This window comes from Henckelia pumila, chromosome 3, assembly GCF_033568475.1.
Source record: "Henckelia pumila isolate YLH828 chromosome 3, ASM3356847v2, whole genome shotgun sequence".
Lineage (NCBI taxonomy): Eukaryota > Viridiplantae > Streptophyta > Magnoliopsida > Lamiales > Gesneriaceae > Henckelia > Henckelia pumila.
Genome location: NC_133122.1, coordinates 168,614,550 through 168,640,668, shown reverse-complemented (window position 1 = coordinate 168,640,668; position 26,119 = coordinate 168,614,550). Strand labels below are relative to the sequence as shown.

The 26,119-nt window shown below is 37.9% G+C and overlaps 2 protein-coding genes across 2 annotated transcripts; both read left to right on the top strand.

The window, feature by feature from the left end:
- Window positions 1-719: 719 nt before the first annotated feature.
- LOC140887295 (uncharacterized) lies at window positions 720-16,502 on the top strand. Its single transcript, XM_073294457.1, has 20 exons — window positions 720-2,225; window positions 2,886-3,089; window positions 4,656-4,760; window positions 4,874-4,939; window positions 5,025-5,189; window positions 5,318-5,392; window positions 5,480-5,634; window positions 10,301-10,436; window positions 10,532-10,601; window positions 10,696-10,823; window positions 10,929-10,985; window positions 13,635-13,820; window positions 13,908-14,000; window positions 14,134-14,219; window positions 14,296-14,362; window positions 14,452-14,518; window positions 14,596-14,732; window positions 15,332-15,423; window positions 15,544-15,610; window positions 15,876-16,502. The coding sequence occupies exons 1-20, from the start codon at window positions 996-998 to the stop codon at window positions 16,038-16,040; spliced, it is 3,351 nt and encodes a 1,116-aa protein (XP_073150558.1). The 5' UTR covers window positions 720-995; the 3' UTR covers window positions 16,041-16,502.
- Window positions 16,503-18,079: 1,577 nt separating this feature from the next.
- LOC140889926 (ethylene-responsive transcription factor ERN1) lies at window positions 18,080-18,838 on the top strand. Its single transcript, XM_073297669.1, has one exon. The coding sequence runs from the start codon at window positions 18,080-18,082 to the stop codon at window positions 18,836-18,838; it is 759 nt and encodes a 252-aa protein (XP_073153770.1).
- Window positions 18,839-26,119: the final 7,281 nt, after the last annotated feature.

The following is a 26,119-nucleotide window of genomic DNA, read 5'->3' as shown; positions in this document are numbered from 1 at the left end:
CGCTCCACCAACAGAGACAACATATCGCACCCCAACAATTAGTAATTCAAATATTTTTATACAACAAGTAGGATACTTATTTATTATAACATAAGTTTAATTTATTTTACAATTTCGATCAACAAATACTTTAGTAAAATAAAATATGCATCTATTTGAATTAACTAATAATAATTGAACTTAAAAACAATTTAGATTATGGATAAAATCTATTTTTAATTGGATAATATATTAAGTTATAAACAATATTTCATTTATCGATTTAATAATTTATCCATAATTCGTGTACAAAATACTTTTTATGCATTAGGTAGAATATTATTTTCTGTTAGTTATATTGTGAAAAAATAGTGTAATATATGTTGATTTGTGTGAAAAATAATTAATTTTGATGTCAAAATATATTACGTAAGATATGCTGATTTGAGTAAAAAATATTACATTAATTTTCATTGCAAGTATGAACCGAATCGATTCATCTAAAGATAGATCTTCGAGACGGTTGCATAGGAAACTCCAACTCAATCTTTTGTGAATCGATTTACCAAAATATTTGACATATTATTATTATTTGACAGCCGTAGGCCATGTTACAGGTAATGAAGCACAAATAAACATTTAACAGCTCGTGTTGTATCCTACTTTGCCCTAATTAAGCCCCACAATTATCATTATGGTGGCGCCTTTCTTTCTTCTTTTCCCTCCATTTCCCACCTTCGCACTAAAAGCTTGTGCATTCCTTCCCACATTATTATTTTTGTTTATATTAACATGATGATGATTGGGGGAATTATATAAAATACACACATTGATTGGTGGTGTGTTTGTGTGTGCCTTGTGCAATATATATATATATATATATAATAAAGCACTCATTCAGTTACACACCTCCACTGTGTGTGCTCGTGTGTGAGAGAGAGTGGAAGAGCGCCACCTGATTCAATTCAATCATCGACCAAATAAACCCTAGACGATAACCGCCGTGATTCAATACGATGGACGCCGATTCGACTCAGCTCCAGCAGGCGCAATTGGCGGCTATTATGGGGCCGGACCCGGCGGCGTTCGAAACCCTAATCTCCCATCTGATGTCTTCTTCCAACGAGGAGCGATCCCAGGCTGAGTCAATCTTCAATTTGCTCAAACAGAACGATCCGAATTCGCTTGCTCTGAAACTCGCCCACCTTCTCTCCTCATCAGTTCGGTTCGAGTCACGCGCCATGTCCACCATCCTCCTCCGGAAACAACTTACGCGGGATGATTCCTTCATCTGGCCTCAACTCACTGAATCCACTCGCTCCGCTGTTAAGAACATCCTTTTAAGCTCAATCCAGCGCGAGGAGATGAAATCCATAATCAAGAAGCTCTGTGACACCGTGTCGGAGCTGGCATCCTCGCTTCTTCCCGATAATCAGTGGCCGGAGATTTTGCCTTTCATGTTTCAATGTGTAACCAGTGAATCCACCAAACTACAAGAATCTGCTTTTTTGATGTTCTCTCAATTGGCTCAGTTTATTGGAGAAACTTTACTTCCGTATATTACTGATTTGCATAGCGTGTTCTTGAATGTGTTGAATAATTCTCCAAGTGCGGATGTCAAAATTGCTGCATTGAGTGCTGTCATTAATTTTATTCAGTGCTTGTCCAGTTCGAATGACCGTGATAGGTTCCAGGATCTGTTGCCTTCTATGATGAGAACATTGACGGAGGCACTGAATTCTGGGCAGGAGGCCACAGCGCAAGAGGCTTTGGAGTTGTTGATAGAATTGGCTGGGACAGAGCCTAGGTTTTTGCGCAGGCAGATTGTTGACGTTGTGGGTTCCATGTTGCAAATTGCAGAGGCCGAGAGTTTGGAAGAAGGTACGAGACATTTAGCAATCGAGTTTGTCATTACGCTGGCGGAAGCACGGGAAAGAGCACCTGGGATGATGCGCAAGTTGCCACAATTCATCAGTAGACTTTTTTCCATTTTAATGAAGATGCTTTTGGATGTTGATGATGATCCTGCATGGCACAGTGCAGAAACTAAGGATGAAGACGCGGGGGAGACAGGTAATTATAGTGTTGGGCAGGAGTGCTTGGATAGGCTTGCAATTGCTCTTGGTGGGAACACTATTGTTCCTGTGGCATCTGAGCAGTTACAGGCTTATTTGGCTGCTTCAGAGTGGCAGAAGCATCATGCCGCCCTCATTGCTTTTGCACAAATCGCGGAGGGTTGTTCAAAGGTAATAATTACTGAAAATATCTACTTTTTATTGCTATTATTTTGATGGCAATAAATCAACCTTATTGAAGCTTTGAGTTCTCATAAGTGTGTAATGGTAGATTAGATCTATAATTTGATGTATTGCTCAGTTAATATGTTCTTGTTTTGAGGAATTTTTTTGTTGGTTGTGATATTTGGTTTTCTTTGTTAATGTTAATTTGTTATGATGAGTGGTCGGATGGTTGTTACTTTTCTAAAAAACGATATTTTGTGACGAAATGTTTTTGGCTATGGGTTTAATTACATTCTGTTATCCCTTTTACATGTTGTCAGTGGTCACCAACCATAACTGTGCTCCCCTTCGGTTTACACAATATACAGTTGGAATTGCTATTTTTTTGGTACATGCTACATAGTCCCATTGACAGGCTAATACTATTACGATGAATGCAATTCCTGTTTGATGTCATTTTTGTAAAATTTCGATGTGTTTGATGTTGCGTGATTTTAGTGTTTGTTAGACGTACTTGAAAGTTTTTTTTTGATATCTGGCTTAGTGAGTCCATCAAGTTTGTTGCCCAATTATCATTTCTGTAAGAGGAATTTTATTTGTGTGTGTCAGGAAATTGATACTGCCCCCTGTGTTGACTTAACTCCGGTTGTTTTTTTCCATTGCTAGGTGATGATTAAAAATTTGGAGCAAGTTGTGAACATGGTTTTGAATTCCTTTCAACATCCTCACCCTCGTGTGAGGTGGGCAGCTATTAATGCAATTGGGCAGCTATCCACTGACTTGGGTCCGGATTTGCAAGTTCAGTACCATCAACGTGTGTTGCCAGCACTAGCTACAGCTATGGATGATTTTCAAAATCCTAGAGTGCAGGTTTGTATATTTTTCGATTTCTCAACCGTATTTCTAAATGAAACATTTTGTTCTCCTCGCATTCTTCAGTGCAATTTTTTATTTTTTTTTTGAAATACATTCTTCAGTGCAATTGGATGACTATGATAGGGAGCCTTTGGTAAAAGGGATTTTCGCTTATTTGCATTTAGTTTCCGTATTTTTGGTGATTGTTAGTATTGGTTTATGGAGTGACCGAGTGATATTCTTTTTTGCTTATCTAGATGTTGAACACATAACTTATTATATAGTTCAGGAATTGGATTTAAGATTTATCTGCACTCTAAGAGGATTTTAGGCTTGGTCATCGTTGGTATAGGAAGCTTAATTAACTTTTGCCATTTGATTATGATTTTTTTCTCAACTAATGTGAATCAATATCTCCGGTTATGAGTTGTTGACGACTGAAGATATGCAATATAATTATCAAATACTAAAAATATGCAGTCATCTGTCACAAAATTTTTCGAAAGAACCCTAAACGTCTGTTCTATTCAGTCATCAAGAGTGCAAGGCCCACCAAGGCATTGAGGGATCTTGCCCTTATTTGCATTTAGTTTCCGTATTTTTGGTGCTTGTTAGTATTGGTTTATGGAGTGACCGAGTGATATTCTTTTTTGCTTATCTAGATGTTGAACACATAACTTATTATATAGTTCAGGAATTGGATTTAAGATTTATCTTCACTCTAAGAGGATTTTAGGCTTGGTCATTGTTGGTATAGGAAGCTTAATTAACTTTTGCCATTTGATTATGATTTTTTTCTCAACTAATGTGAATCAATATCTCCGGTTATGAGTTGTTGACGACTGAAGATATGCAATATAATTATCTAATACTAAAAATATGCAGTCATCTGTCACAAAATTTTTCGAAAGAACCCTTAACGCCTGTTCTATTCAGTCATCAAGAGTGCAAGGCCCATCAAGGCATTGAGGGATCTTGGAGCCTGGGGTGCAATCATACCGAGAGACACATTGATAAAAAAAATGATATATCGTATATTTCAAAGAATCTTCAATCAAATTCAAATATTACCAATTAATTCAAAAATCACTTTAATTAAAAATTCAAATATGTTCGAATATTTGAACATTGATAGAGTCTACCCATTTTTTACAAATAAGCAAAATGGTCAACAGTGATGTATGCACCTACAATCTAAATTAAAAATTTCATCCAATACAGCCAAAAATAATTTGCAAAAAGCGTAATAAAATGATAAACTAATACGTTTCAGTAAATGTAGCAATTAGAGACTTAGATCTAAAGATTTACTAAAACTTACTAGAATAAATGAAAGAAAAGAAAGAAAATATCCTAAAATGCTAAAGGAGATGCAAAATAAAACTTGTTGGAGCTAGCTGCGGTCAGCAGAGGATGGAATTTGGCTGAAAGGGGGGTAATCTAGGGAGATCATTTAAAGGTGTTACCAAATTTGTTATTATATCTTTTCAATATGGTTGTCTAGTTGTTTTAACGAAGCTACTAGTTGTGTGTTTTATGTATGTTCTCACTTTCTTATCATTGTTATGCGGTGTTTTGCAGGCACACGCTGCTTCGGCAGTGCTGAATTTCAGCGAAAATTGCACCCCAGAAATTTTAACGTCATACTTAGATGGGATAGTGCACAAGCTGCTTTTACTTCTACAGGTGCTTTTGCATATGAGAATAAAAAATGTTATGATTTGAAATGTAAATGATATTATGTGCATTTTTGGTAGAAATATGCTTTTTAAACTAATTTATGCCATTTATTGTTGCAGAATTCCAAACAAATGGTACAAGAGGGTGCCTTAACTGCGTTAGCTTCTGTCGCTGATTCATCTCAGGTATATAGATGTTATAAAGATATTCTGAGTGAAAGTGGTTGGATTTTTGTAAGTAAACTAAGCTTGTGGGTTTTTGGCATGACAGGAACACTTCCAGAAATATTATGATGCGGTTATGCCTTACTTGAAGGCTATCTTAGTGAACGCGACGGATAAATCTAATCGTATGCTTCGTGCTAAGGCCATGGAATGCATCAGCTTGGTTGGGATGGCAGTTGGAAAGGATAAATTTAAGGAGGATGCCAAGCAGGTAATTGTGCTCCAGCTGTTTCTCCAAGTTATGTAGGGCATACCTTATTTATTGTTTATTTGTATGCATGTCATATTTATGTATTTGTTGGCCCAATTAGGTCATTATGTATCTGTTTTTTATGCTAGGTCATGGACGTGCTAATGTCACTACAAGGATCACAAATGGAGACAGATGATCCCATCACTAGTTACATGCTACAAGTATGCCTTTGTACCCAGAAATGAAAGAGTCTAAATCTGTGTGCTTGCACATTAAAGTTCTAACCAAGCTCTTTTCTTCTAATTTAGGCATGGGCCAGACTTTGCAAGTGCTTGGGACAGGATTTCCTTCCTTATATGAGTGTTGTCATGCCTCCTTTGCTTCAGTCTGCTCAGCTGAAGCCTGATGTGACCATCACATCAGCTGACTCCGACAACGAAATTGATGACTCCGATGATGACAGGTTCCTTAATTGTTAATTTTACACGTTTTTTTAATCTCAACATTGTTATTCCCCTTTGGTTATTGGAATTAAATTAAACTGTTTTTAAGGATTTTTAAGTATTTGAATTTGAATTGAAGCTGTAGACTTTATGGTTTCAATGTGAGCCTGTAGTTGTGCACGCTTTATTTTGTATCCTTTACTACTTTGTTTGGCATCTTCTTGATCTTACTGCTAAAATGTCTATTCGCAGTCTTGTATATTGTCAGTAAAATGTCAAAAAAATGATCCAGTGTTATTACAGTGCATTTGGCCAAAAATGACTTGGTCATTATATTGTGTGAAGTCAAGTTCCATGGAAATTTTTTTCCATTCAGAATTTGGTGGTTTGCTGCATAATTTATTTGTACATTGTTTGATGGGCATCAGTAGCATTCTTTTCAGAAGACTTGCTCATTTCACAATTACTTTTTATTGTATCTGTATATGTATCTTGAAGAGACACTTCAAGAAATTGCTTTGATATCAAATGTTAGAATTGCATTATAGCAATTATATTAAGAGCGTCTCCATTGTGGACATTATTTTGAAGCTCCAAAATAGAGCTCACCCAATCTCCCGCTGAAAGTGACGCTGTTTTGGAGTGTTGCTACAGTTGGAGTTGCTCTATAGCAACACTATCCCTTTTTCAAAAAAATGTTTTAAAATTAGTTAATTGATAAATGATCAAATACTTTAGTAACTAATAAAGTTAGTGAATGATTTGATCATTTATATAATTAATAATTAATTAATTATTTAACATTAATATTTAATTATTTATAAAATACTTTTTTTTAAAAAATATTTAAAATTAATTAATGATAATATTATTATATAATTTATAAAAAGTAATTAGAATAAGGTTTGAATATTATCTTGACAACGATAATAATAAAATGAAAAATAAATTACTTGTAATTCCAAATAAAAATGATAATAACATAATTTGGCATAAACATGATAATTACATAAATGATAAATCATAGTCATATAATTATCATTTTCTTAAAACATATAAATTATTTAAAATTTTATTAATGTTATAATTGTATTTATACTTACAAATATATTGTGGTACAATAATTGTCCGTGCTAGTTAGAACGATTGAACCATGACGTTTGGACTGCTGTGCGGTTTAAAAGATTTGAGTTGCACAATTACCACCAACTATAGCTAGTGGTAAAGTGGCAAGCGCTCGGTCCTACAATTGGTATCAGAGCCAAGGTCATGAGTTTGATTTTCATTGATTGCAAGGATTGTAATTATTTAGAGGGATAGGTTATTGGGGTACAATAATTGTGCCTGCTGGATAGAGCGATCGAACCATGTTACTAGGGTTGTTGTGCGGTTTAAAAGATTTGAGTTGCACCATTACCACTAGTTATAGTTTTTGGTAAAGCGGCAAGTGTTCGGTCCTGCCAAATGAATATTATATGAAACAAAATAAATATTATAAATAAATAACAAAAAAAATATTCTAAGGATTAATTTTTTTGAAGGAAATTTGAACTAGATGGCTTGGAGATTTGTATTGTACGAAAATTGCACTATATTGGTAATTGTAGTTAAAGTTACCATAAAATAGAGTTATGGTTGGAGATGGCCTGTGTTACGGACCTGGGAATTAGGCTTAGAAGAATTGGACTGAAGCCCATTAACAGAATTGTTTACTCTAGACCTCTAGTATTATGGGCTTAAGTCAGTTGGGTCGGGTAGCTAGGTAAGGAAGGAATATATTTTCAGTCAGTTCTCTCCCTCATTTCGATCAACGCCTTCTCCATGACTTCCAATCTTTCTTTCTCGCTGGCTGTCAGATCCTCTTCTTCCTCGAACCGATCCGGCAGGCCGGACCAATTGTTAAGATCCTCAATCCTCATATTTCATATAAGAAAGCAAAAGAACGGAATACAAACAAATATGAATAAAAAACCCAGAGCTAAGCCACTGTTGCTCTCTAGCTATGCTAGTATAACTAGTAACTTCTCAAATGCAAAATATGCACAATGAACCTAGAACTATTTCACCCCTTAAAATATATTCCTTCCTATCTAGCTACCCGACCCGACTGACTTAAGCCCATAATACTAGAGGTCTAGAGTAAACAATTCTGTTAATGGGCTTCTGTCCAATTCTTCTAAGCCTAATTCCCAGGTCCGTAACAATTCTCCTCTCCTTCAAATTAGCCTTGTCCTCAAGGCTAAGAATAGGGGTGGGTTTTCGGTATACCGTATAAAAAATATTAGCATGAAAAAAATTCATACCGGTACCAATATCGAAATTCTAAAATGTTGGTATGGAAAAAATATATATTGGTACCGTATAGATACCGAAAAAAAATTCAATATACAAAAAAAATGTCTATATTTCAAAAAAAGTTCGGTACGGTATCCCGAAAAGTCGGTATTTTAGCTCGGTATCCCAGTCCTAGCTAAGAGTCATAGGTGGACTCTTGTTCTGCTCTTTCATTGCTTCAGCAGCAAGTTGTTTATATAGAAATCCAATTCTCATTGTTGATACACGCATTCCAGCTTGTAAGAACTCATCATTGGTGGTGGATCCGACATATATCCATCTCCTCACCTTACCTTGACATCCATTTCTTACCCACCATGCATGGTCAATGGTCTCCATGGTAACTTTTTTTCCTCTGTCCCATTTCTTGTTAGCTTCAATTAACCAGTCAACTATGATAATAAAGGAACAACCCTTTTCATCATTTCCATCCAAATACAATTGTTGAAACGCAACCTTTATGGCCAAAATCAGTCCTTGAATAGCATGACTAACTGCATCACGTGTCGTGGTCCCAGTATTCAATACACATCCATGAAACTTCCCTCTCATCCCACTTGCTGCATCATCCCTCATCCTCAAGATTCTGCTTATAAACTCATTACCCAGGTTACAACTCCAAAAATTTAGAGGAACAGTGAAATATTTTTCAGCCCACTCTTTACTTGTATAAATGTTGATCAGCAGTTTTGAGTAAGAAGTAAGAACCTAGTCTTCGTCTCCACCAAGTATTCGAGCAATTGGGTTTTGTAGCACTTCGATCCTTCTTCTTCCGCCTCTTTTTGCTTCCGTTGGAATCCATGGTTTTGTGTTATTCTTCTGCCCGCGACTTTAGAGTTGTCGCCAATATGGCGCCAGATTAATCGTGACCAACAGTTGGCTGCTGCTCTGATTTCCTGGTATGCTAACATATTATTTAATTGGGTTTTAATGTTCTGATTTGGATTCTCAATACTCCTAGATTGGACCCATCTTATATTCCCACATACTAGTCAATCTACTTAGGCCCAGCCCAAGCTCTCCATCTCTATAATGGGAAAACCCATTATCTCCCGTTGTCTTGTCCCCCAATTCTAGAGCTGCAGCAAGTGTAATTGGGCTATGGGCCTTCTTTTCATTCCACTTTTCAATCCTAGGCTTAAAAAAATAAGCCACCCGTTGATCCATACCTGCATCCCAAAAAATATCCCAACACACAACACATTTGTCTTCCACCTTCATACCTGAAATCTTTCTTTCAATCTCCTGGAACCCAAGTCGCGTCGGACATCCCATACAATCGGCAGCATCTCTCCTCCAGTAGTATCGCCTTCCATATCATTTCCGCGGACCATTTTATTTTGACCCATGATGTCACGAGTGTTGAACTGCTACTTCGTCTTTTCCACTTCGGTTGCCAGATCTGTGGACTTGCCTACCAATTTTTCTTCCCTTCCTCACTTTCATTTTGTGCTTTTTGTGATTCTCGGCCTTGGATCACAGAACGAATTCTAACTGCCGCTGGAATGAGTTGTTCTACCAATGGCTTCAATCCCAGCAGAGATCTGAGAGACTGGTTAAGTGATTCCATCTCCTCTGCCATGCTTTTCGTAGTTTCTGCCATAATTTTCGTTCTCTCCCTCATTTCGATCAACGCCTTCTCCATGACTTCCAATCTTTCTTCCTCGCTGGCTGTCAGATCGTCTTCTTCCTCGAACCGATCCGACAGGTCGGACCAATTGTTAAGATCCTCAATCCTCATATTTCATATAAGAAAGCAAAGAACGGAATGCAAACAAATATGAATAAAAAACCCAGAGCTAAGCCTCTGTTGCCCTCTAGCTATGCTAGTAACTTCTCAAATGCAAAATATGCTCAATGAACCTACAACTATTTCACCCCTTAAAATATATTCCTTCCCTACCTAGCTACCCTACCCAACTGACTTAAGCCCATAATACAAGAGGTCTAGAGTAAACAATTCTGTTAATGGGCTTCTGTCCAATTCTTCTAAGCCCAATTCCCAGGTCCGTAACAGCCTGATAAAGTACTCATATTTCATTCAACTATGTTTAATAATTGAAAGGAGGAAGAAAGTATACAGCTTTCTTTCTTTTTATTGTCCTTCAATTTGATCTTGCTAAATTTTTTTGAGTAGGAACTCAAGAGTCAAGATAGATTGTGGATACAGTAGGGGTAATTGAACCCTTGGTATAATTTTTTCCTATCAACAGTTACAATTTTCTTTTTCATGCTCCCAGTATTCTGCCGTTCTTTCACTTGGTTTATTTAATTGGACATAATCCTATCAATAGCAAAATAAGGCCTCTTGTTATTTTCACACATTTTTTTAAACATTTCTTCATATTGCAGTATGGAAACCATCACTTTAGGTGATAAAAGAATTGGAATTAAGACTAGCGTCCTAGAAGAAAAGGCTACCGCTTGCAATATGCTATGTTGCTATGCTGATGAGTTGAAAGAAGGTTTCTACCCATGGATTGATCAGGTTAGTGAATAACTGAATATGCAATGGTCTTTACCCTATTTCTCTTACGGTTACTAGAACATAAAAGCTGTCATGGAACATGTCCGTTTGTGTAGGTTGCCACAACGTTGGTTCCCCTTTTGAAATTCTACTTTCACGAAGAAGTCAGGAAGGCTGCTGTTTCAGGTGATGCATTGTTCGCAGGAGAGATGATTTTCTTCTTGTTTAGATGATCAGAACTTCTAATGCATGCTCTTAATTGTTCAATGTTTATTTCTAGCAATGCCGGAGCTATTGCGGTCCGCAAAGCTGGCTGTGGAGAAAGGTATCGCTCAGGGCCGCAATGAGTTGTATGTGAAACAGTTGTCTGACTACATAATTCCTGCTTTGGTGGAAGCCTTACATAAGGTGCTTGTTAAAGTCTATTTGTTAAATTCCATCTTCGAACCCGTATTAATTAATGATTGAGTTGCTTTATGCGAGAGGGTGAGTTATACTTTCTCATTTTTGCAGGAGCCTGATACAGAGATCTGTGCAAATATGTTGGACGCATTGAACGAATGTCTTCAGGTGTGTAATGCGTATTATAAAAAAGAATTCAACATTAAAATGGTTTGTTATGTGCTTCTTTTGCTGTTGAAATATGTAACTGGTATGTATTGACATATTTTAGTATGCTTTCTCTTTTAAACTTGCAAAAATGTTTAATCAGTTGTTTCACTTTTTGTGGTTTTCCAATTTTCATCCCCAAACTCTCCTATTCTTTAAATTATATAATCTTTAATTTTAAAGAAAAATTCTTCCATTTGTAAATGATCCTTCTTGATTAGGCAGCACGTCACATAGTGTGTGCACACCACCCACTTCCTAAAATCCGAAGCCCCTGCATCCAACCTAACCTTCTCTAAGGATTCCAACAAAAGATTCAACACATCCACTTCTGCATCTGTCAAAACCCGCCTAAAGTGAAAATTCCAAGAGACAACCAAATCTAAGGATTGACTTTCCAATTGAGCAAAACGAGAAATCGGAGAATTATTAATCGAAGATAACTGGAAGAGGAAGGATAAAGATCCTTGAAAGCGGAATCCGTCCACCACCCTTCTTCCCAAAATCTAAAAATGTTACCTCGTTTGAGCACTGCTCTCACGGACTGGATGAAAACTTGGTTAACTCTGTAGATACACTTCCAAGGGCTTCTAAATGTGACGATGCTAGCCAGCTCGGCATCCTGTACTTACTAACAGTAACTTTTCTCCACAACGCCTCTCTCTCATGTGAAAATCTCCACCACCACTTTCCTAGAAGAGCTCTATTCCTTGAGCCAATATTCCTAATACCCAGACCGCCTTTTTCCTTCGGTGTACTGACCTTATCCCAAGCCACCCCATGACCATGTGAATCCCCGTCAGCTCCTTCCCAAAAAAAATCTCTCACAATCTTTTCCATAACATCCGCTACACCTTTCGGTACTCTAAATAGAGACATGAAATACATCGGCAAAGCATTCAACACCGCTGAAATTAATGTCAGTCTACCCCTCTGGACAAAAATGCATTCTTCCAACTTGCTAATTTCATTGACATCTTTGACAAAACCGGTTCCCAAAACGATAATTTCTGCAACCAAGCTAACCGCCTCTTCTTCTTCCATCAAGGCTCTCTTCTCTAAATTAATCTTCAGACCTGACATTTGACAAAACGATTTCAGAATTTCCACCAAAAAACGCAACTGTTCAGCTTCCTTGACAAAAAACAGTGTATCATCTGCAAATTGAACCTGAGAAATCTCCACCCTTTCTCTACCAACTTGCACTCCCCTGATGAGCTCCAAAGACTTCGCCTTATCAACCAACCTGCCCATCACACCTGCCACCAAATTAAACAAAAAGTTGACAGCGGATCGCCTTGCCTAAGCCCCTTTTCACCTTTAAACTTTCCACGGGATCTTCCATTTAAAAACCGAAAATGAAACGTTCAAGACACAACCCTTAATTTACTTTCTCCACCTTGCCCCAAAACCCTTCTTAAATAAGTAAATAACACAAAATCAACGAATCTCCAATCAACATTATCGTACGCCTTCTCGAAGTCTGCTTTAAACACCCACCCTTTCTTATTCAACTCTCATCTCCTCGACCACTTCACTAGCTATGAGACAACAATCTAAGATCTGTCTTGCTATCAATGAATGCACTTTGATTTTGGAATGCAAAACTTTTTCAATCTAATCTCCTGGGCAAACCTTTGATTTAATGAAAACAACCAATTGGACTGTTGTTAATTTTAAATTTTTAAACATTATTCATATTATTAATTTATTTCATATGATTTATTATTAGGTTTTTAATTTGAATTGAATTTAAAAAAAATTAGAAGTAGGCCGGCACGGGGTTTCAAAAGCTCTCTACTGCATTATATTCAGTTTCCGTCTTTAATAATTTCTATATGCTCTCGTAACCTACGTTTCCTTTTTTGTTTGCCCAAAATATATAAACTTGTAACATATTTACTAATTTTTTTACTCTTTTACAAATATATCCCTACATACTGACCCACTTAGTGGATTATGATTATGATATATCTAGTTTGCTGATAGTTGGCATTCAGTTAGATTGTATGATTTTACGACAGTGCATGTTCAATTTTTGAATTGGAATAGATGTCGATAGCCTTGATGGTGTTTGCCTAGGCTCTTAATTCGATTCAGCTAAAAAGTTTTGAGAAAAATTATTGCAATTTTGGTTGATGTTTTTCGAAATGTCTGGATGTGTTGAAAGTCAGTGTCGAATGTAATGAAGTGCTATTTTGTGATAATTTAATGGAACATATAAGACAAAAGTAACATTTCTTTGCAACTTTTTAAGAAAAATTCTCATAATTTATAGTTGATTGACAATGTGACATAATAATTTCATAGCAAATTTTAAAAAAAATTGTTTAGAGTTGGATATTTGAAAATTGTATTTTCATACATTGAGTTGCACAGCCAAAACTTTCTTTGATGGATTTTGGGTGGGGAATCCAAAAAGGGACAAATGAAACAAACTTCATATATTCGAAATGCGGTTGCTTAAATTTATTCGTTGTGGGCATTTTGAATGCTAGAATCTCAGTTCTTGTCATAGATTTTGTTATATACCAATATTTTGTTTTTTTTTTCAAGAGATAGTTACTTTACCTGCTACTGGAATTGTGTTCTGATTCACCATACTCTCAGATTTCTGGGCGACTTCTAGATGAGAGCCAGGTTAAAAGCATTGTGGATGAGATAAAACATGTGATCACTGCTAGCTCAAGTAGAAAAAGAGAGAGAGCTGAGAGAGCAAAAGCTGAAGATTTTGATACCGAGGAGGGAGAACTGCTTAAAGAGGAAAACGAGCAAGAAGAAGAAGTGTTTGACCAGGTTAGTTTGTTGCACTTTATTATGATATATGATTGGTCTTTATTCAGTCAATAGCTGAGAATATATGTCGATTTCTGCGTGGTGCAGGTCGGTGAAATTCTGGGAACACTGATCAAAACTTTCAAAGCATCTTTCTTGCCTTTTTTTGACGAGCTATCATCAGACTTGATGCCTATGTGGGTAAGTTTACCACTTCCTTTACCTTGACGATTCACATGTTTATTCATTTCCCTTTTTCATGTCATTCAGCATGAGAATTCAATCTGTATCTGTCATCCTCACTACTACACGATTACGGTGGTTTGCCTTGCAGGGCAAGGATAAGACAGCTGAAGAGAGAAGGATTGCCATTTGCATCTTTGATGATGTGGCTGAGCAATGCCGTGAAACTGCTCTAAAGTATGTCTGTGTACCATGATAAATTCTTGAATTTGGTTCAAACATAAAATTTTAATGTAGTTGCCCCCTTAACCAGGTACTATGATACACATCTGCCTTTCCTCCTGGAAGCTTGCAATGATGAAAACCCAGATGTCCGACAGGTTTGCAGAAACTTAAAAACATATAGTTATCTCCTGGTGTAAAATATTCAAGATAAGCATAACTTAACTGCATAGTTGCTAATTCACAGGCTGCTGTCTATGGGCTTGGGGTATGTGCAGAATTTGGTGGTTCTGTATTTAAACCACTTGTAGGAGGTAAGCTATACTTGGCGCAGGCTTCTAGAATAGTGTTCTTTGTCATGTACTGACTTCATCCATTTAATCCTATTCAGAGGCTCTTTCGAGGCTCAATGTAGTTATCAGACATCCTAATGCTTTACAACCAGAGTTTGTAATGGCTTATGATAATGCTGTTTCTGCTTTGGGAAAGATATGCCAATTTCATCGTGACAGTATTGATTCATCACAGGTATCTACCATGTTTGATCCAAAAGGATACATTACCATAAATACGAAAAGGTCTGGTTAGACTACATTAGATTTGGATTATAGCCATGCCTTATTATGTGCCTTATTCTGAACTAACTATTCTCCAAGAGGCGTAGGTAGTTCATATATGAACCATAGGTATTATGCAGTGTTCTAAATGGCGGTCGAGGCAGCCGCCTAGGCATCAAAGGCATAGTTAGTTATGAACCATAGGTATTATACTATCATGTCTCCAGTAAATATGACACATTGGCTGTTGTTTATTCCTCAAGTTGTTTGTTATGTTCACTGTTTGATTTTGGGCATTGTGCTTTTACTCTCGTGTTTCTTAGCTTAAAAGTGAATTTACAGTTTGCATATGCACAAAATTTTACTTGTGCATGCCTTTACGTATGTTTGGTGAAAGCACATTGATTTTCCAAAGCCTACTATTGATGTGAGTCCTTGTTATACGGAAAGTGAAAGGCATCGGCATTTTTGTGGAGTTGTCACGATTCCCAAATATCTGCCTTATTTCTTACTGATGTATCGTCTCCTTATTCATTTCATTACATTCTTAACTTAAAGAGCTCTTAACAGGTGGTCCCTGCCTGGTTGAGTTGTCTGCCGATAAAGAGTGACCTTATTGAAGCAAAAGTTGTTCATGACCAGCTTTGCTCTATGGTTGAAAGGTGCGGATGCCATATTTTCCTTGCCTACGGTTTTAATTTTTATTGCGAAGATTTGTTTGAGAACTTTGTTTCTGTTTTCTTACCCTTGGCTTCTGTGTTGGCCATGTTTTCCTCTTTCAGGTCTGATCGGGAACTTTTGGGCCACAATAATCAGTATCTCCCTAAGATTGTATCTGTATTTGCAGAGGTTAGTTTCTGAATCATTTGAAGGATCCTGAATCGTTATCAATGTATGGAATGCTGTATAAGAATGGGTGTACGATCTTTTGTTCATATATATAGTTATACCAGAAGATTCTCTCTAGCTTTTTGGTGTGTTTTAACATGATATTTTGACCTTTGGGAAGGAAGGAAGGAAGCTATATGTTTACTGCCCAAATTTCGCATTGATTTTAAAATTCCCTTGCATCGGCTGCCACTTTTTCATCAAGTGGAGAATTTTTTTGTTACAGGTTCTTTGTGCAGGCAAGGATCTTGCCACAGAGCAAACAGCTAGTCGAATGATTAATTTGTTGCGGCAGCTACAACAGACACTGCCTCCTTCTACCCTTGCATCTACATGGTCGTCCTTGCAGCCTCAGCAGCAACTTGCATTACAGTCGATTCTGTCAACATAGTGCACATGGAATTAAACTGGCGATTCTTTCATGGTAAAGCTTACTATTTATGGGAGGTCATATTGTGCCAACCATGTATTTATTCCTCGACTCTTTCTGCGCTGAGAGAGCTGTTCGAAGCATTCATCCGTTTGGTCGACTGTTGGTGCCATTTCCTAGTAAATGTAGACTTTCTGTAGAGAGTGCATATTACAAGCAATTTCTGTGTAGTTTCCAAAGAACTTAAAAGGAAATGCGCGGATGGGTCTGGAGGTGGCCTCGGGGCCGGGGCTCATTGTAACTTGTGAGGTTTTTGTTGATCGATTGCCATATTCAAGGATTGCCGAAGAGGCAATTCATGTCGCAGTTTTGGTCTCATTATGTTTTATAGCTCAAGTATTCGTATATGCTATGCATATGGCTATGTATTTGTTGAGTTTGATAGTTGTGACCGTGATTGCAAATATGGTTTTAAAAAACGTACTTGTGAAAAAGATTTTACTTTGGAATTGGTTTCTCATATATGGATGTATCTATTGTTCTCACTGTCTTTTAATTGGGGAACTTGACCTATAACATTGCAGCAATAGATTGTATGATATCTTTGTGGCACATGCGGCTAAGGTGAGTGTGCGAGCATCTTATTTCATGGTTTCATCATGTTGCGAGTAAAGTTCCTTCTTCCTCGTTGTTGTCCGTGTTTCTTGCTGGTGTTTTTGCATCGAAGACTGGAATCCCAACATTACTGTGTGGTGAAGTTCAACTGTTCTAACAACCATCCTTATCTTGTCTTCAAATTCATGGACCAGTGGTACTCATGATATTTGTATTTGGGGGTTATGTGTTGACCAGATTCCTCTGAGGATTCGACATAGCCACCTAATATAAGGCTACAATTTGACATATCTGATATATAATATAATATAAATGGAAAATGAAGTTAGGAGATATGTCCAAATGGCAGGCTTACATGATTACAATTTTAAAATATTATTATTTCTAAATTTGCAGGCCTTCGTGACTCCAACTCCCATGTATTAAATTTAGCATTTGACCAAGTGAAGAAAGGAGCTTACCAACCTATGATAGATAAAAAGTTATTAATTGTCTTCATCTAATGTACATTTGACTACTTTTTTTTTTAATTGTTTATCAGCGTCATTCCTCTTCTGTGGATTATGAAATGGCTTCCATGTCTCTTTCTTTATTATATATATATATATATATGTATATATATATATAAATTTTCAGCTGCCCAACTAATGATGCCCAACTCGTCCCCGACAACTAAAACCCGGTAGTGGGTTTTAGTGATACGAATTTTTTTTTAAAAAAACAACTAAAACCCGGTAGTGAGTTTTAGTGGTCGGAGACGAGTTGGGCAAGAATGGTTAGACAGCTGAAAATTACTCATATATATATAATATCCTAAACACATTGACCCAACGATTTGGTTACAGTTTTTTGTAGGACAAAAATAAATAATTTTCTATTATTGAAACTCATATCATACAAGTATCCAATGAACTCATATTTGTGATATACAAATACATAGCAAAAACAAAGATGAGGGGATTTGTGTGGTGAAATCATCATATCTTAAATTGTCTACGGAAAGATGAAAAACGAGAATCGAAATTGATGAAAGTTGGAAATGTGTGTCAAAATTGATCTTGTGACATACTTTTTTATTTTAGTACATGCAAACTTGTGTAAAGACTAAAGGAGTTGAATTGGCCAAAACCATGCCATTTATCCCCTCACCAAAGGCAATGAACGTGTAAGCCAATACGGATATGACAAGGATAGGCATGCGTTCCTTGTAAATAAACAATTTCCCATATCATGCTTACGACTAATGACATAATAATAGTTACCCACTCAGCTTTGAAAAATCAGACAATTATTTACAAAGGAACAAATGTAGTCTTAAAAACAGGACAAATATATAAGATACGACGCACTTCCCTTGTTTGGTCCTATATATACATCCCCTCTCATTGTTCCTTTTTAGTACCACCCAACACTTCATAACATTGTATTCATATATAAATTATACCATGGAAATTCAGTTCCACACCACACCCACAAATAACAACATTGTCAAAAGAACAACCAACAAGAACAAATTTGTTGGTGTGAGGCAAAGGCCTTCTGGAAAATGGGTTGCCGAAATCAAGAACACGACTCAAAAGATCAGAATGTGGCTCGGAACATTCGATACTGCAGAGGAGGCTGCTCAAGCATATGATGAAGCCGCATGCCTCCTTCGTGGAACGAATACACGAACGAATTTCCTCAACAACGTGCCCTGTAACCCAGCTGTCTCTTTGAAGATTCGGAATCTTCTCAACCAAAAGAGAGGCCTAAACAAAAACAAAGTCCACCCTTCTCCTAATCTTGAGAATGATCAGTCGAAAAAGACAGCATCCAAAAGTAATAGCAGTAGTAACCAGATTTATGAGTCTCCGGCCAGTGCCCCAAATCTACACAGCTTCGAGGGGGTGTATAAACCAGATTTGAGCTGTTTCTTGGGAAGATATGATTATGAAATGTACTTGAACAATCACGATCGAGATTCGGCATATGGAATGTATTTTGACAAGATTTCTCTTCAACAAGATGGGCTCTTTTACGCCCCGAAAAGAGATGGCGAGGAGGCGGAATTTTCACATTTTGAACGGTTAAAAGTCGAAAGACAGATATCAGCATCGCTATATGCAATGAATGGCATAAACGAATACTGGGAAAACATGAACGATTGCGGTGATCCATGTTGGGATATTCCCACCATCTATCAAATGTACTGTTCGAGTTGAGTATAATATTTTATATTTTTCGCATTATCATTAGACGTACCGTACCTTTGATCAGTTTAAGATTCTATCAGAAAGGACATACAGATGTGCCTCGGTTCTTTGAGTTTCTACACGGATTTTCACAATATTTAGAAATTCTATTAGCCTCATCTTTAATTGCATCATGATGATTATGTTTTAACCTGGGTTTTTGGGTATTGCCACGAAAACTATGAAAAATTGCAATTTTAGTATTGTACATTGTCATGTTTTGAATTTTAATCTTATAAATTATCTATGTTTGGTTTTTATCCGCCCACCCATCAAATTGCAATTTTTCCTAAAAACAAATACTTATGGTATAAAATCTATACATGATCGTGCTAGGATAAATAAATCATGTAAAGAAGTCAATATAAAATATTTTTTTTTTTTTAAAAATGTTAAGATTAAAGTGGATGGTTCGTCGGGCTTATCCCACCAATTATGGATATAAATGAACCAAACCGCTCGTGAGCTATTCGAAGTTCGATTCGATAAAAACTCGTTTAAAGAATTCAAACGAAAGGTTCGTTAAGATAAACCGAATAGAAGAAGTCAGCTTTAATTTTTAAATTTCAAAAAACCAATTCGGTGACTTAGTCCAAAGTCTTCCTTGTACAGAGGAATTAGTTTAGGAGTTTGTTTGTAATCTTTTGTATATAATTACATTATTGAGATGAGAATACAACACACAATTTTCACCATTCTCTGTATCTCTCTTATGGTATCAAAGCTGTAACTTTTTTTTTTCCTTCGTCTCATCATGGCAACCACCGATTCTACCCACAATACAATTGCTTCACAAACAATTTAGTTAGCTTCAATGTTGCTGCCCAAACTCCTTTAAAACTCGCGTCCACTAATTATGTTTCTTGGAAACTACAGTTTCAAACTTTGTTCATCGGCTATGATCTAATGGGATATATAGATGGCTCCTCACCATGCCCAGATGCTATCCTCACACAAAACACTCCAAATCCTGCCTATACAATCTGGATCAGGCAAGATCAGTTAATCCTAAATGCAATTGTTGGCGCCCTATCTCATGCCATCATTCCATTCACAGCACGAGCAAAAACCTCAAAAGAAGCATGGACCATATTAGCCACCACATATGCGACGCCATCTCGAGGACGAATCAAGCAAGTAAAAACTCACCTCAAGAATCTTACTAAAGGCTCTATGTCTATTACTGAATTCCTGCAGACCATCAAAGCGAGAGCAGACAAACTTGCTATTCTTGGAGCACCAATTGACGATGAAGACTTCATCGACAAAATTCTGGACAATCTCGGCGAAGAATACAAAGAAATTGTTCGAGCTGTCCAAGCAAGAGATAACCCAATTTCTTTCGAAGAATTACATGAAAAACTTCTGAATTTTGAAGCCTCTCTCCACAGTACCAAAAACGAGCCTTCATATTTTCCCGCTTCGGCCAATCCAACAAGCCGCAACTACTCACATTCTGGAGCTAACTCGAAAAACTTTAGCAACAACTGGCGATCATCTTCAAAATTTGGAAATAACAGTATGGGCTCTCGAACATCTCCTAATTCATTTACTCGCTCTGGTGCCTCAACTGGTGCTACCACACCACGGTCAGAACGTCCTTCTTCACGCCCTTATCTCGGCTACTACCAAATTTTCCGATATCAAGGACACACTGCAAAATATTGCCCGTCATTTTGACTAGTACCAATTGAGCCAACCAACAACTACAACACTCAAACTTCCCCCACTCCATGGCAACCAAAGGCTCATTTTGCCAGCAACGTTGCAGCTCCAACATGGCTATTGGACAGTGGTGCTTCACATCATGTCACTTCTGACTTGAGCAATATATCTCTTCATTCATCGTACACGTGCTCTGATGATATTATGATTGGAGATGACACTAATATTTCAATCACTCATACTGATTCAACATCTCTTAAAACCCCCAATGCTCAATTTACCTTAAATAATGTCCTTTATGTTCTAAACATGAAAAAGAATCTGATTTCCATTTCCAAATTTTGCATCTCTAACAATGTTTCAATTGAATTCTTACCTCATTCTTTTATTGTGAAGGATCTTCGCACAGGGGTAACAATATTGAAAGGTCAAACTAAAGATTGTGTATATGAGTGGCCAACAACCTTTCCATCATCCCAGCCTTCAGCATTCTCGAGTCTCAAGACCACCTCATCCACATGGCATAGCAGATTAGGACATCCTGCTCTGCCCATCCTGCAACAAATTATTTCTAGGTTCAAGTTAGATTTATCATCCTCTGTCAATTCAAACTTTTCATGTAATGCATGTCGTTGCAATAAGAGTCACAAACTTTCTTTCTCGCATTCTACCTTAGTTTCCAATCGACCTCTTCAAATAATCTTCTCTGATGTTTGGACATCACCAATAATTTCTCACGATAGCTTTAAATATTATGTCATCTTTGTCGATCATTTTACGAAGTATATCTGGTTTTATCCTCTCAAACAAAAATCAGAAGTCAAAAGTGTTTTCATAAGATTTAAAGAAATCGTGAAATTTTTTTTTAACCACAATATCAATACCTTGTATTCAGACAATCGTGGTGAATATATTGAACTCACTAGTTTTCTAGCTCTCAATGGTATATCTCATCTCACTACTCCGCCTCACACACCCGAGCACAACGGTTTCTCCGAACGACGTCATCTTCACATTGTCGAAACAGGTCTTACCTTACTTTCTCATGCCTCCCTACCATTAACATTCTGGCCTCATGCCCTTTATACTGCTGTTTATTTAATCAATCGCATGCCAACTCCTACCTTAGAGCATCAGTCTCCTTATGAAATTTTTTTTGGTATAGCACCCAATCATTCAAAGTTAAAAGTTTTTGGTTGTTTGTGTTATCCTTGGCTTCGTCCATATTTCTCTCACAAACTTGAATCACATTCAAAACCATGCGTCTTTCTTGAATATTCTCTTAATCAAAGTGCATATTCTTGCTATGACCCATCCACAAAAAAATCTATGTTTCTAGGCATGTTCGGTTTACTGAGTCAGTCTTTCCTTTTACATCATTATGTCTGCAAAATGCACGTCCAGAATCAACTACTCTTTCCACTTGGATACCACCACCAATAAAGGTCAATATTCCACCTTCCACCATATCACCATATGAAGTTACCATTCAACAACCCCAATGTGAAGAGCCACCAAAATCTACGACCCTAACTAACCAAAATAACCAAAACCAATCCATTCCAGCAAATTCCACCACCAACACCTCCCCAAACCCAATACAACATGCACAAACCAATCCACAACCAACTCACCCAATGAGAACTCATGACAAAGATAACATTCAGAAACGTATTAAAAAATTAAACCTTCTTACCCAACTATCCAAATCACATGAACTTGAACCGAACTCCCCAACCCAAGCCTTGAAAGAACCAAAATGGCATAGGGAGATGTCTGAAGAATATGATGCTCTTGTTCGGAATGGGACGTGGGAATTAGTTCCATCTGATCCTGATCAAAATGTTGTTGGTTGTAAGTGAATTTTTTGAATTAAACATAACTCTGATGGTTCTATTGGTAGGTATAAAGCTCGATTGGTTGCAAAGGGATTTCATCAACGTCCAGGAGTAGATTATCATGATACCTTTAGTCCAGTAATCAAGCATACTACCATCCGTCTTGTTCTCAGTCTTGCAGTAAGCCATGGCTGGTCTCTTCGACAGCTAGACATCAACAATGTATTTTTACAAGGTCATCTCACTGAAAATGTTTACATGAGTCAACCTCCAGGCTTCATTGATCGTGATTTTCCCTCACATGTATGTAAGATCCGGAAAGCTATATATGGGTTGAAGCAAGCTCCTCGAGCATGGTACCAAGAATTACGCTCCTTCCTCCTTCAATCTGGATTTAAGAATTCTTATTCTGATACATCTCTGTTTGTTCTCAAGTCTGATGGTCACACACTATATTTACTTGTTTATGTTGATGATCTAATCGTTACTGGGGACAATGATGCAATGGTGAATCAGTTTGTTCAATCATTTTCAACTCGATTCTCTCTTAAGGATTTGGGAATGTTGTCTTATTTTCTTGGAGTGGAAGTGCTTCCAAATATGTAGTAACCCAGATTCCATTTTAAGATAATAATATGATAACCATGGTTAAGGGTCCAGTCTAAACTGCTGAACTGTTGAGTTGCATCTAGGGAAATTCGAGTAGCTAGGGAAACATGAGTAGCTAGGGAATCTGCTGCTAGGGATTCTACGATTAGGGAATTCTGCTGCTAGGGAATTTTGTTAATAAGGAAGTTTGAAAAGCTGCTAGGGAATCCCGAACTGTTATTAGAGAAGCCGAACCCTCAAGGACAGGCAGGCAGGTATGTGGACGCTTGCATGAGTGACAGCTGGCGCCTAAGCATGATTTGTCAAAAATGGTAATGACTCAGCTCACGTATTTGATACGTGACGTGCATACAGGAGCTCAGACGTTTCAACATCGGCTCGAGAATCCTGAACACCCCAGATTTTTTGTCTATAAATAGGAGCTGAGGGTTCAGATATTTTCACACCACTTCCATCTCACTTCATATTTCTGCTCGAGAAGGAGTATCTTGGGAGATCGGGAAAGAGTAGCTCGGGAGCTCGGGAAAGAGTAGCTCGGGAGTTCGGGAAGGAAGAGCTCGGGGTCGGACCAAGAGGCCAGGTCTGGTCGGTCTTGACCAGGTGCTGATCAGGTCGGGCCGGGCTTTGACCTAGGATAGCTAGGGGTTGTCTTCTTCCAGCTTAGTTCAGACTTTGGTGTTATGTACGTACACATTGACTGAGATTTCCAGCGAGTATACATGTTTATATGTTGCATTTACTTGACATTATTATGTGGTATGATATATGTTTTATCATTTTCTATATTCATATGTCTTGTGCACATACACGTTGAGCCTATACCTTGTTATACCCTGATTATAGAGCCGCTCAGCTCTATACTTGTTAGTTTGTCATTGAGAGTACCGCGACGGCAGAGACATGTATTTCTGACTACTCTGATGTACTAGACGAGTGTGGTTGTTCCCATAGGTTGATCCGTGAGGTTACAACACTCATTTGGTGCCTATACTGAGCATGACTTATTAGATGACCATTTACCAGTCATCACGGTTGCATGCATCATATACATATGTTTACTCATGTTTATGTACTCGACATTAGCGCTCACGTCCTAGTTTTTATCTTGGACACCCTATTCCATGGGGCAGGTCGCAGGATAGACGAAGCCGGTAGTTCGAGGCAGGACTAGGGAGCAGGAGCCTTGAAGAGTTATTTATACAACAGGATTCGATATAGCTGTATAATATTTACTTATAGTTGTTTCGATATGGTTGTATCACTAATGATAAATAAGCTTGAAACTTTTGTACTAAGCTGATATGTAAATTATAGGTTATGTTTTCGCACGTTTTTCTCTGATTAGTGTTATTGCTTTTATTAAGCTTAATGCATGCTATTAGTTGCCAGTTAGTAGGTGATTCAATGCAGAGTCACTACATTTTTGGTATCAGAGCATGCTTAGATTTTGGGATTAGTACTTGGGATTTAGTTAGTCGTGAGTAATTATTGCGCATTTGGGATTTTAGTATGCAATTCTTTTCAGATAATGGCTGATGGAGGTAACGAGAGTCATGGTAGTGTTGGCCAGGGAGGTGGTAATCATCGTGACCATCGCCATCATCATGAGGATCGACATCGTCCTCACGAGGGTAGACGTCGCTACACTATCAATAAGTTCATGCAAGTGGGACCGAAACCCTTGTTGGGAGGTGAGAATCCTTAGGAAGCAAGGAACTGGATGGCCAGGATCGAAAGTTCTTTTCGTGCTTTCGAGTGTACTGAGGAGCAAAAGATGAAGGTTCTAGAGTTTGTTCTAGATGGGCATGCACGTTTATGGTGGGATGCCAAGACAGCTCAGGCGCGTACTAAGAGAGGACATGTGACTTGGGAGGATTTTCGTCAGCAATTTCAGAAGTTATATTTTCCTCCAGCTTTCCGTCAGGCACGATCAATGGAGTTGCTTACAGTGAGGCAGAGATCTATGACTGTTGATGAATATCAGCAGCGATTCATTGATCTGCTACACTACAGTCCCCATATCAATGAAAGTGATGCATCCAAATATGATATCTTTCTACAAGGCCTGAATCAGGATATCTATTCACAGGTTGTTGTCTGTGATGATCCGACATCGTATGAAACTCTGGTTAATCGATGCCGTCAAGTGGAGAACAGAAATAGGCGGGCACTATTGATGATGTCAGGACAACCTAGTGGATCTCTTGGGCCTAGGGCTCAATCTGTTGTGCAGTCTGGCATTACGTCTTCTTCTACTACTACTTCTTCTGGATCTCGTGGTTCACGAGGTATGTTCCGGTTTGGAAAAAAGAAGAAGAAAGATGAGTTTTGCAGTCACTGTGGTGGGAGCATTCTGCAGCTTCTTGTCGGAAGGCTTCTGGTGCATGTTATATCTGCGGTGAGCAGGGACATTTGCGGAGAGATTATCCTCAGCGTATGGGAGCTGCGAGTGGATCGGGATCGCAGATGGGATCTCAGGCTTCTACTCATCCACGTCAGCAGCCAGCACCACCCGGTTCTTCTAGTTTCCGTCCGCACACACAAGGGCAGGTGTTTGATCTGTCTCAGGAGCAGTCTACTGAGGGAAGCGATTGCATGTTGGCAGGTACCTTTATGTTATATGGTATTCCTGCACTTGTTTGAATTGATACTGGAGCATCGCATTCCTTTATTTATAGCCGTTTTGTTAAGAGACAGATTGCCATATATATCATTAGACCTGGATTTGGTTGTATCTACTCCGCTGGAGCAGGAGGTAGTAACTAAGCGTCTAGTGATGGGTTGCCTTCTAGAGTTTTAGGGTCATGTGTTGTCTGCTAATCTGATGATCTTAGCGATGACAGATTTTGACTGTATTTTGGAAATAGATATGCTGACTTTGTATCATGCTACTGTGTATTGTTATCAGCGTCTGGTACTGTTTCATCCGGATGAGGGTGATAGCTGGTACTTCTATGGTGAGGGAGCACGACCTCCGATGCCACTTGTATCGGCTCTGAAGGCATGTCATGTCTTAGATTCAGGTGGGGAGGGCTACCTCATTTATGCAGTTGATATGTCCACGAGTAGTCCAGGTATCTATCAGTTACCGGTTTTCAGCGAGTTTTCTGATGTATTCCCTGATGAGATTCTTGGTTTT